The sequence below is a fragment of the Opisthorchis viverrini genome (assembly GCF_000715545.1).
Source record: "Opisthorchis viverrini unplaced genomic scaffold opera_v5_45, whole genome shotgun sequence".
Classification (NCBI taxonomy): Eukaryota; Metazoa; Platyhelminthes; class Trematoda; order Opisthorchiida; family Opisthorchiidae; genus Opisthorchis; species Opisthorchis viverrini.
Genome location: NW_008751701.1, coordinates 1,895,958 through 1,908,645, shown reverse-complemented (window position 1 = coordinate 1,908,645; position 12,688 = coordinate 1,895,958). Strand labels below are relative to the sequence as shown.

The 12,688-nt window shown below is 45.5% G+C and overlaps 1 protein-coding gene across 1 annotated transcript in view; it reads right to left on the bottom strand.

Annotated features, from left to right (window-relative positions):
* The window catches only part of T265_03270 (hypothetical protein), a gene marked incomplete at both ends in the record, with an annotated part of 40,670 nt that overhangs the window by 24,924 nt on the left and 3,058 nt on the right, over positions 1-12,688 (bottom strand). Inside the window, 2 exons of the mRNA XM_009167703.1 lie at positions 5,443-5,514; positions 6,107-6,207. Coding sequence (XP_009165967.1) covers positions 5,443-5,514; positions 6,107-6,207 — 173 coding nt within the window. The remainder of the gene's footprint in view (positions 1-5,442; positions 5,515-6,106; positions 6,208-12,688) is intronic.

Genomic DNA, 12,688 nt, shown 5'->3' with positions numbered 1-12,688 from the left:
GAACAAGTCGCCACATGTTCCAACCCCCAACCTGGAGAGCCAGGAGACTGTGTTCGTCAGACATCTAACTATTGACCAGCCTGGTATGAGAGACTCTGTGAATGTTGGAGGGCACTATCCAGTATAGCTTAGTGGATCGCTGAGGTGCGCAAACCGTCACACCACGGTAAGGTCCAGTCTCTTCGTGACGGTTACAGTCGGTTGTTGTCGACTGTTGGTCGCCATTCATGGAGACTTCCACTCGACTCTCGTGATTATCGCCACTGCAATTCTCCTTGATTTAGTATCTCTGAACTCAAGCTAGGTATGCTGTAGATTGCAAGATCGCCGGCCTATTAGAAGTTCTGGCTGTGGTTGTTGTTGGAATGAGGGAGAAGTAAGTAACATTCTTGAAAGATAAAATCAAATAAAACGTAGAGCAATATACTACTTATAAAGCTGCTGAAAAATCTTCGACAGCCCACGACCTCTTTTGCCCTTTTCGGGCCAATCAGATAGGCAGAGGTCCCCGAGTTTCTATCAAACTAATTTTCTACTAGAACTCAAATGGGACCGATTTTGACAACTATACTCATTTGCATATCAATTTGGTTTTGGCGGAAGACTTACCTAGAACCTAGCTGAATCTCTCATTTATGATGCTTTTAAGCAACGTCCAATATATCTCGGATGTCGTGCCAGCTGAAATATGAGGCGGCCTGGTGCATCACGTTCAGTTGCTTAAAAATATCACAAACGAGAGATTCAGCATGGTTCCAGGTGAGTTTTCCCGATCAGAACCACATTGGTATGCAAAAGAGTGTATTTCCCTAGAAGGAAACATCGGCTAGGTAGATGCCCTGACCAATTCCGCAAGGGCGATTCACCACCCGTGTTACACTGATTACAGTTTTCTGGATGACACATGCAGCATCGGTTGCATCAACGTCGGGATTAGTCGTCCAGAGATTTTTAGATATTCAGGTCCCTGTGCGTGCTGAACCTACTTGGGCGTGACGGGCTGCGTGTATTTGTGTGTGTTCATTCGACGTGTCATTTATCATCTCGTCACAGCACGTCAGTTCTAAGTGCCATCCACCATGCATTACAGGTTTTTCATGGTCCTTGTGTTCACAAACCACGCCTTGTTAAGCTCGCTCACGTCCGCATACACGACACCCCTGGAACCGGCTTATCGATGGTGTGGAGACAAACAGGCAATCTTATCGGTACTGTGGTTTTGAACTCTTCAGGGTCACCGTAAAAACCTAACGGGACGGACCATGCGCCTTCAGTTAGGGGAGTTAGTACTGGTAAGAGAAAGAAGACCTCCGCTGCGCAGCTACCTGTTGGAAGATGCCAACCGACCAGTTACGAACTATTGGACAGGAAAACAGGACTCTCATATGCATCCTAATTACAAAAACTAAACATCCATCTTCTCTTGAACGCGCCTCCCTGAATGTTCCTGGATATCAATTGAGTGTTGCTCAAGTCTAAGCAACTGCTACAAAGCGAGTCCACAAATTCCGCAAAGATCTCCTTTTTCAAGTGAATTTACAAGAAGCAGACATACTACTCGCGTGCCTCCCCCATCAGTAGTATCACCGTCACAGTGGTAAGTCACCGATTTTTACCGTTCTGCTGGTCTCACAGATGACAGGCACCTGATCCGTCATCGCGCCAAATGAAAGGCAAAATTTAAAGTCTTGTAATTTCGACCCCAGATATTTCTTGACAGAATAATTAAAGCATTTGAAAAAGTGTTTTGGGGTGGTAACTGATTCATTCTTTACCGTGGTGGACAAGCGTTTTAAAAAGCCACGTTCTTTCGTATTGGTTGCCTCGGATGGACATTCGTGATACAGCTCACCAAAAGGCTGGATTTTCGCATAAAGTGATGCTTCCATGCCTTGTAACGAATCACGGAGCGCGGTTAGTAGTGTGCTGGTCAACCTCACCTACACTTCACTGAGCCCAAACAATTACATGGCATGAGACAGACTCCCTCAGTTGATAGCAATGAAATAGAAGCCATCAAGAAGAAAGTTCAAACAGCGAACATGAATGGCCAATTGTCTGAGGGCATTGTGGTCAACTCTGGTTCTTGTATGTCATGTTACTTAAACCCAAGTGACTACAACAAGCAATTACAACTATACTACTTAAGTTACCGGGCTAGTAGAGGTCATTTCCCGTACAAGCAAATCAAACCTGTACAAGCATTATTCCAAAATAGACTAGAGCGACCGTTTGTGCTTGACACTGGGACATCACATCAGTTTCGCTTCCTTTCGTATCCACCAACATCCGTCCGCCTGCAAATAGCTAATCAGATCATTAGATAATCGTAACCGAGACAAAGCCACGTTACTGGATGACAGTGGAAACTGTTAGAAGACGGCCACCGAAAACAAGTGAAAGGAAGAAGGCCTTCGCTGCCGAGTTGTTTATTAGAGAAACACCAACTGAACAGTTACAGACTATTGAACAGGGGAGCAAAACTCTCATATGCATCTTGTTTACAAAACTGAATATCCATCTTCTCCTTGAACGCGTCTTCCTGAACTTTCCCAGATATTCAGTGACTGTTACTCAAATGCGCGCCGAGGACGTCAAAAGACTTTCAGTGTTTGACCATCGATGTCTTCGGAGCATTGCCCGAATCTGGTGGGAACACCGAATCAGCAATTCTGAAGTACGTCGAATGGTACTCGGGAGAAATAACTCACCCTCCATAGATGAACTGATCACACTGCATGGGTTGCGCTGGCTTAGCCACGTGCTGCGTATGCCAGTCGACCGAATTCCTCGAAGGGCTCTTTTCGCACAACCACGTGAAGGGTGGAAGAGAGACAGAGGCAGTCAAACAATGACCTGGCAGCGAAGTGTGAAAGCCATTACGAGCAAACTCAGCTGCGCTGGTCACTGCCGTCTTCCTGGATGGGGACCCCGAGACGGGCCACACCAATGGCTGGAGACGTTGTCAGACATGGCCCAGTCGCGCCCTCAATGGCGCTGGTGCAACCAAGCTATTGCCTTCAATGCATAGCTCCTTTTTCAACCCCCCCTCCCACTTGACAACCCACTGACAGTGCTGGATTTATGCACCAATTTATCAGCTCCCCCCTGCAATGCGCAGCTACCTACCCCTCAAATCATCGGTGAACGAAACTGCGACAGCTACAACCGCTGTACGACGAGTACGCGGTTATTACAGCCCACAATAACGAATGACCAAGCGACTCCACAAATTCCGTAATAGATCTTATATTTCCAGAGACGCAAAGAGGATTTATGGTAAAACACTACTAGCATGCCTCATCAGTATTATCAACCGTTGTACTAGTACGCTGTAGTGACCGTCTCAAAGCAAATAAATTAGAATCTACTACTTAATAGAAACTCATCGATACTCAACCACGCACTGATTCCTTGAACTCACCAAGATCATTATCATCGTCATCATCATCATCATCATCGTCATCATCATCATCACCATAATTACCACAGATTTCGGTGCTGGATAAACTCCTGGTTTGATATCCCCGTTGCACCTAGAACTCGATTCGTGGCTCCCTGATTGTGAATTCCCCGGCGTCAATCTACATGAGCTACAATTCTTAGAAAATGGTTATCAAAAACCGTTTCGGCTGGTCAAGTAGGCCAAGACAATCCGTACTGTAACCTGAAACAGATCTCTTGAGGTTCGTAGGTTGCGGCTTTGCCGCCATAGGTGTTTCAAACCAGCGAACGCCACCTGTGTCTTGGAGACTCGTGCATTGACTTTGCCTGTCACACTACAATCGGAACGCTTCACAACTTCGAAGACCCCTCCTTGGGTTGTAAACGCAGTGTTCACTAATTTCGCATACCAAATCATGACCTTACACTTTATAGGTGCAAAGCGCATGTCACCTCCGTTAGTGAAGAAACGTCTGCGATCAAACTGTCAAGCACAGGGAACAAGCGAACCACCGATCAAGTAAACTGCCTTAGCTACTAACACTTTTTATCCATATTAGTGAGTATAAATGCTAGGTTATTCAGTACCCGTACCAAGTAAAACTATAGTACATTTCTTCCAAGCGTGGGAACTAGCATCTGAACACACGGTGGGTTTATTGCAAACTTTGGTGTCCTCGCTAGTGTGTTCCAGATTCTGGACACTCAATTTCACTCTTGGAAGGACCTAATCAAGGGTTCTGTTTGAATCGAATTAGTCTTCGATTGGAGAATGGGGTTCTAATCCGAATGCCTTCACACGCTCGTTGTTTTCTTCGACATCCAACCGCGTGCTGTTGCGTCCAGCCAAACAAGTAATCGATCTCGTATTTTAGTGAATCCATCGCTCGGGTGTAAACACCGAATGTTTGGCGATATAGGTCACTAGCTTACAGTCAAATTTTCAAGTCTAACCAGTTTCTCGGCAAGAGTACTACTCACCGTTGAGAATTTCTGTTAAGTGCCACCTTCAAATCCGATTATGATGTGGAGTGGATCAAGAATGAGCACTACTCTAACTACAACACCATCCTCTCAAAACAGTACTCGTATATTTTGACGCTTCGGTCATTGGAGGACTAACTTCTTTTAATAAGACAGACTTACAAACCTCTCCACCCTCATTTGCTGCAGACAACCCATTTCTGGGGCCGGGGAGATATGAAGTTCGATCGGTGAGTTATCATTCTCCACGTTTATGCGGAACAGTATTCATCGATCCGTTGGTGAACACCACTCACCTCATTTAGTACCATTGGGTTATCACTCTGTACTCATCCAACACTCACTCGCTTTCCGTACCCAGTGTTGAGTAACACTCAGTTGACCCGATTCAACTGAACCCTGACAAAACTTCACCACAATAGACTCAATCATCGGTTAATTTCCTACTTCCTGAAAGTGATTACGGTCAAATTGAATTCAGAATTGAATTATGCTGGATAGCCTCATCCATCAATGCGCAGTGAGGAGAGATTTTTTAAGAAGTAAAATACAAGTAGGAAGTTTCCCTAAAAATGATATTTTGATAGTCACATCTTTTGTAAATTTCATCCATTTTTTTGAGGATCCACCGGGATCCACCTTGTTTGACGTGTTCCAGTCATTAGGTTCAGTTCTGATACACGCTTTTCAAAGAACGAGAAAAAATCCGCATCAAACTTCCAAAAATCCCTCACACTACTAACAGTGCCATGCAGTTTTTGATGAGTAAAGTCATCATAGCCGTTCCGTTACTGCTTCTGGAAAGAACAGGCAGTTGGCCAAAAACGAATAACTGAAAGTTCTATGGCCTAAAAGTACATACTTGAGAAAATTTCCGCCAAGAGCCGACTGAAATCATTTCACTGCGGTAGAAAAATGCGACTTCAATACTGACTCAGAGTAACCGTGGATTTTCTACCAAAATTTCGCAAAAAATGGAGCTTCAGCCTCAGGTGGCACCACATGTTTACTTACTTTTGGTCAACGGCAAATTGTGAAAGTAAATAGGTTGGCTCTCCAGTCATTGCAATCTCTGGACAACAGTAACTGAAAAATAGACTTTAAAAGGGGTTCTGGCGGTCTCTACCTCCAACCAACTTCGCTTAGTTTGTCTACATCACATCCGTGCTCACTGGATCGCACAAACGGGTTGTGCTAAAATCCCCTGACAAAACCTCGTCCCGCTGGCAACCTAAAGCATGTCCGTTCCCGTCTTGCACGCGTCCGAGCGATACTATGTATTATACACACCTCAACACAGTCAAGGCGCGCGCGCGGAGGGTAGGAAGTCAATTAAAATCCACGGTCACTTAAAGAACACATATAGCAGCTATAATGCAAACAGAACACGTCCTGCGTCCGTACTTTCACCCAGGAACTCAGCAGTTTACCTCAAACGATTGGTCCCCCTTTGGCTTATCGTAACCAAGTGCCTAAAGCTATGAAACGGGGTAACATTCGATTGTTCAGAACAATAAATAGACACAAAAAGGGCTACACTGTTAAACTCCTCTCTGGCGTACCCCTCTACAGTGACTACCCTCTAATAATGAGCAGTTTCATTCGTTGAGTTCAATTCTTTATCCTACATAAAATGTTCTTTCACTTGTTGCAGAACCAAAGTCAAGTTGAAACTCACCTCTCCTTGAGAAACAAAAATTTCATGTACCATATTCGTGGAGTGAAGGAATACTTTGTGTTGATCCACGCACATCGTCTCCCACCAGATCGTTCAAAAAGCTGGAATCAATAAATCATACTTTGACACGCAGATGGACATAACAGATCCTTTTCAGAACCTGAGTAGCTTATCTACCTGTCGGGAAACGATAGACCAAATCGATTCTCAGGTGAGGACCCCCCCCCCCTTCTAAGATAAGACAAAGTTGCTCGCGCCCCTTCAGATGGAGAAGCAGCGTAACTGGAAGATTGCTACAGCGTTACTCACTGGAAGGTCTGTGGTTCGAACCCGACCTCCGTCTCTCGACTTCCCCTGTCTAGGCTTGGGCAACCTGGCAGTATCCCAGACCTTGTGCATCGTTCGGGTGGCATGACAGTTAGACACCGAACGGGTGCTACAGCTGAACGGTTACATTGTTCGGTCGAAACTTTCTCAAACGGAATGGGAAATCTTTGCGTTGGGAGAACAGCCAGCACACAGTACGTAGATTTTCATTTGACGAACTTCAACGACCCACAGCAAACTCACTAAAATTCGGACAGTCTGAATAGGTTGTCGCTGAAAATGGTTGATGATGAACCAGGTTTTCCAGCGTTGAACAAGACTAACAAGGAATTGTTCATCCTATTTTCTCTGAAGGAATGGTACTCTCCTTCCTTTGAGTAGAAGCTTTCTGGGGGGGAACGGTGGTGTTTCATTCCATGATTCCTACGTACAAGCTAATTTCAATGACCACAGTTCCGTACAAACAGCCGACTACACTGAGTGAAGAAAATAGCGTCAAGAACTGCCGGGTGGAAGGCCTAGCCGCCCCGATCGATAAAACCCAATGTATATTGCCGTAACCGTAACCAATGAAAGTCAATAATGCAGCATGCTATTAATTTGGGTTGTGTACGCATGGACGTATCAAGTGAGAGGTTTGGCGTTAGAAAACCTAGCACAAATTCAGCACCTCACGTATTTAGCGATCCGACCTATCCTTGCTCATATCCTACGGCAATGCATGAGCTAACTGTTCTAGAACTGAGTCCTTCCGAATACCCATCTTCCTTGAATGCAACTGCCGGTTTGATCGTTTTCCTTCTCTGTCAGTATACCACCTCTCTCCACGTCCATCGTTCCATCAGACATGTTCATGTTGGAGGTTCGGGCAGAGCGGTTTGGTGACTAACCACGTGAACCTCATTGCTTGGACGCCAACAGCTTACTCGTAGATCACTGGCACTTTCGTAAGTGAAGCACGCAAATTCACATCAACCATGTGGAAGAGGGTGATGCAAAAAGAATGAGGCAGTGAACCGTGTTTTACAACTTTTTGGTGGACAGTTCTGCTCAATTAAGCCGGATGTGACTCTGCTTAACAAGACCAAACAGGTCACGGGAACAGGTTCCCCGCTCCCCTCAGCCAGACGATTTTAGGATAGTTGCGCTCAATTTGTCCCGGCTGAACTGAACACATAGTTCCAATGTCACGCTTAATTCTAACATTTTCCATCTAATCAGCCCCGTTTCATCCCTCGGTTTCGTGCGAGCTTTGCTATTGGCTAGTCTTGGTGACAATCGGCAGGAGACCGACGCCTAAGCTACATTATATCCAGCGAGGTAGATACCCTTATATCCTGGAATTCTCGCCCTAGCATTCTGGAACCAAAGAAGAATTTGTTACGTCCCTATTGACGAGACGTCCAATGTACAAATTAGCCAGTAAAGAGCCGACGATCATTTCGAAGGCTTCGTGGTGAGACCGTGGACCGGCAGTGCGGTTTTATCGAGCGAGAACAGAAAGATTCAGTCAAGCATAGGATTTTGAACTACACTGGTCGCACACTATTGGGCGGAATTCTACACCGATACCGCTTTACCTCTTGCAGCTAGGCACGGATACGGCAGAGAAGCTTATCCCACAGTAGATTGGCCGCTTGCCTGTCTAGCATCAAGGCGAGCTCTGATTGGTCGTAAGTCTGGACCCAACAGCCAATCATGACCCACTGTTCGCCGAATGCCGTTTGCCAGTGTTGCATCCAGAAGACGTCAGAATTTCCAGAATGTTGTCGGGGTTCAGACCGAAAGTTAAAAATTGTACACACACACATACGGAACCAACCCGTGCAAATCTGTGCAAATCTAAACACGCATATCTCAGGTCATCCAACACGTAGTGGAAAACCTTGAGACTACACAAAGTTAGACTATTTGAATCATATGTTCTAAGCCGTCTACGATAGATGATTAGCATATATTCATTCCGAGCGCGTCACGCACCAAAAAGCACAGCAAAAGGACAAATCTGTTTGAACTCTTGATGCAAATTAGGTTCCAAAGAGGCAGCTGAAATTATTCTGCGTATAGTACTTGATGCAGAGTCAGGGCATTCATCTCAAGGACGATTGGTGAAAAACCGTTAAACTTGATTAGCTCGATTAGATGACTTGAACGGGTCGGTCGGAAATGACGTTACTAGATTCAGCGCTGATATAGAGTGACGTGTTTTCCAAAAGGTCACTCCACAATCATGCATTATGATTTCCTCTGAGTTGAACAATCACAAGTTCTCAAATCATAAGTATACTTAGAATCTGACGGCCGTGGGGCACGGATTCAAGAGTTTCCATTATGTGAAGGGATCGTTTCCATTGCTAGCTTGTAATGAAGCTGCATTTAAGTTAGTTCACTGTTATTACCGGTTTCCAAAAGTTCACAGTACGAGATTGTGGAATAATCCGGGCTAATGTACCACTTCTTTCAAGTCATAACTATTCTAGAATCTGTCTGTGAAATAGCCAAGGTGATACAAGATGCCGGTTGATCCAATCAGGTGTTCTAACACAAATGATGTGTAACTAAGTCTAACGGAGCCCTGAGTACGTTCATCCGCAGTGGAAGAGACTCCATCATGCCCGGAGCTCCTGCGTACCAAAGCTCCGGCAACTGGCGAGCATCCAACTTGTGTCTACCGCATACAAACAACTGAGAATGGGAGCGGACGCGAAACCAGAATCCAATATCGATCGCCCAAATGTGACTTCCGTGGATGGCTTCTGTTCACATATCGCTTCTCGAGGTTGTCGCAGTGAGTCAAACACAGAAACACATACACAAAGAGACTCATCCATGCAGTCTGAGTGGTGCAATCACATCGGATGACTAACCAGTTTTTCATTTATTCGTAAACGTAACGTTCGGTGAACGGTTGTTGATTCCTTCACACCTACCGACACTTATGACTCCCATTCCACATTTCAGACAGTGTTTAGACTATAAACTTCGCCTGCATTTTCCTTGACCTTGACGTCGGATCTGCACAAACCCCTGTGTTACAATCTTGAATGTACGTTCGTATTGAATCATTGCTATGACACTTCTATTCAATCAATAACCGTTGTTTATTTGTTGCTAGTACAAAACCATACCGAATACAACGACACTCTTCCCGACTTAACAAAGGACTTTGGGTGCCTGTACTCGGATAGTAACTCAGCCGCATAACTTGCATCGATCATCTAGGTTCAAAGTGAAACCCAAAATTATTCAAGATGCCGCAGTCTGACGACGGATTACGTCCTCCACGTAACGCTTCTGCTACAGAGCATGATGCAGTACATTCATCGGATAATCGCCATATAGAGCTCAGGCTCGCACGTCTGCGTATCAGGGAGTTGGAAAGTCAACTTGAACTGCAGAAAGTTTCGGAAGTGAAATCCGAAAGGAGCAATCAGGATTAATGTGTGTCGCACACTGAATTTCAATCAGATCCAGTTGATTCGCCCTGGAAAGGCGACTGGAATAACCGAAGCCCGAATTGCGACGCTTTAATGGGAACGCGAACGAGTATTGGGCCTTCATGAAAACGTTCAGCAGTACTATTGGAGACCGTACCCGAAACGATGAGGCTCGCCTGGGTTGTTTAGTACAATCTGGTGACAGCCCGAGCGTTTATCGACGATCTGATCACTGGGCCCCACAGTGCCCGCCCTCTCTGAGTTGGCACAACAGCTAACCGTGTGTGAGGTAACATTAGGAGAAATGGATTATTCAACCGATCTTCGTTCCCAACGTACGATTCAGACCGTTGTACGAAGATTACATTCTCGACTTCGTTTCAAATGGGCCAAAGCTGTCGCTAACATCAGACGAGAAGATCGTGAGCCAGAAGTTACTGACCTCGCTGCCTTTATTGAAGCACGTTTTGATAGCCTGTGTTCGGATTGCGGCGTAATTGCTCTCAGTCTAGCGTCCGAGGAACGAGCGAGGAAAAAAGCCACCACTATCCGGTCAGATACACGGTAGACATATTCGTTCCACTCAAACGTTAGCTCCTCGTACCGTTGAAAGGAAGAAGGCCTTTGCTGTGGAGCTATTTATTAGGAAATGTCAACTGACCGGTTACAGACCATTGAACAAGGAAACAAAACTCTAATCTGCATCCTATTTACAAAAAATCGACACCCATCTTCTCCCGAACACGTCTTCTTGAACTTTCCTGGAGATTCATTGACTCCACTCATTCGTTGGTCAAACCCAAGCAAATGTTACAAAGTGGCTCCACGAATTCCACAACAGAGCTCCCCTTTTCAAAAGACGCAAAGCGAAATTCCACAAACAACACAAACTACTCGCCCGCCTCCCTATCAGTAGTATCACCGTTACACCGGTATCGATCCTCGCTGTAGTATCTCTGCTGAAGCCCATTTTCCTGATCAATGTGCGCAATTCATTGCAGAGTCATCAGAAAAACGTCGCGAAATCGTAATAAGCTGTAAACTGTGCCATTTGTGCCTACGCCCGAATCATGTCTCGAAATTCTGCAGGTCGCGAACAGTCTGCTCTCTCAACGGATGCACCGGTGGTCACAGCCATTTGTTACATTTGAATTTCGTTCAGACAGGCTCTCTCAACGGATGCACCGGTGGTCACCACCATTTGTTACATTTAAATTTCGTTCAGACGGATGAAGAACCAAGCGTATCATCACATCGCACTTCTCTACATCATTCCAATCAAGCGTTTCCGCGTATTTCCTCGCGCTGTGTAGCTCTTGCGATCGTTCCAGTTATCGTCAGAAATCGAGCTCGAACCAGCAGTACCAGCAGCGCCTTTCTCGACAGTGGCTCGGATCCCTCATTCATCTCTCAAGCCCTTGCGACAAGACTAAAGTTGCATGGTCAGCATACCAAACTCACCTTGAAAACAGTGACGTACGATAAAACTCTTCGGTCAACAGAACTGAGGTTTGATGTAGATTGTTCGGGTTCAAATGAATCAATCTGTGTTCGACGAGCATGGGTTGTGAAGAACCTTCCTGAAATTAACCGAATTGTTCCGGACGACTACCAGCTAGCAAGGATGTCCCATTCGATTAATACAACGACACCAAGATCGATATTTTCCTCGGATTCGATGTACCTAAGGCTCATTCGATAGAGGAACAACGGAAAGGCAGACTAGACAAACCATTCGCTATCAAAACATCACTTGGTTGGACATTGTATAGATGTGGTACACAACATCCCTTTGTAAATCACACGATAATATGTGATTTTAATAAAAAATACCTGGAGCGTTTTTACCAGCAAGATATGCTGGATCCTGCGCCTCCAAAAGATAAGGATTTGCCCTTTTTAGATCGAAAGGCAGCTCACGGTGATACAAAACACTGTGCAAAGACCTTGTCTTGTCAAGAAGCCTTAGCGCCAAGTCTCAAGGCCATCTTACGGACTCCGTTGCTGTATAGTTGCGGGACGTCGTTCTCATCTGCGAAGAGGAGGAGAAAGCGCAGGTGTAGTTGAATGAACTGACCAAAGTTCTTTGGTATGCACCTTGCACCCACAAAGTGTAAGATCATGCTCCTGGACATACAGTCACTGAATACGCCACTTACAATCTAGGAAGAGGCACTGGGAATTGTGGAGTGTTTTACGTATCTTGGAAGTTGTATTAGTTCCGATTGTAGCGTGACAGATGAGGTAAATGCATTAAACCGCCAGGCTTGGGTCGCGTATGCTAATTTGAGACACCCATTGCGTCAAAACGGTTTACCCCTGAATCTCAAGTGACGTGTGTATCAAGCTACAGTACGGACTGTTTTGTTGTATGGCTGTGAGACTTGGCCTGTTCGAGCAGCAGAACTGAGACGTCTCCATGTGTTCAACAATCGTTCACCAATCCTTTGGGTTGGTGTCGGCGAATCCGTAACGAGGCGATTAGCAAGCGAGTTCTCGGTTGTGCAACGGGTAGTTCCACTGAAGAATTTGTCAGGCACCAAAATCTGGTTTGGTGGCGTCATGTGTTGCACATGCCTAACCAACGTTTGCCGCAGAGAATGAAGTTTTCCATGCCTGATTCAGTGTGGTGGAAGCAGAAAGGTGGCCTATCCTTGGTCTGGCAAAAGGGTATGAAAAGATCATGAAACATTTGTATACTGTCGAAGCTACTCGCCTTTCAGAATGCGGATGATGTGGTCTCAATGCACCGGGTTGGAGGCGCTGCAAAATTTGGCTGCAACTCGACGTCAGTGGCGTTCTTCATATCAGTTTCCAT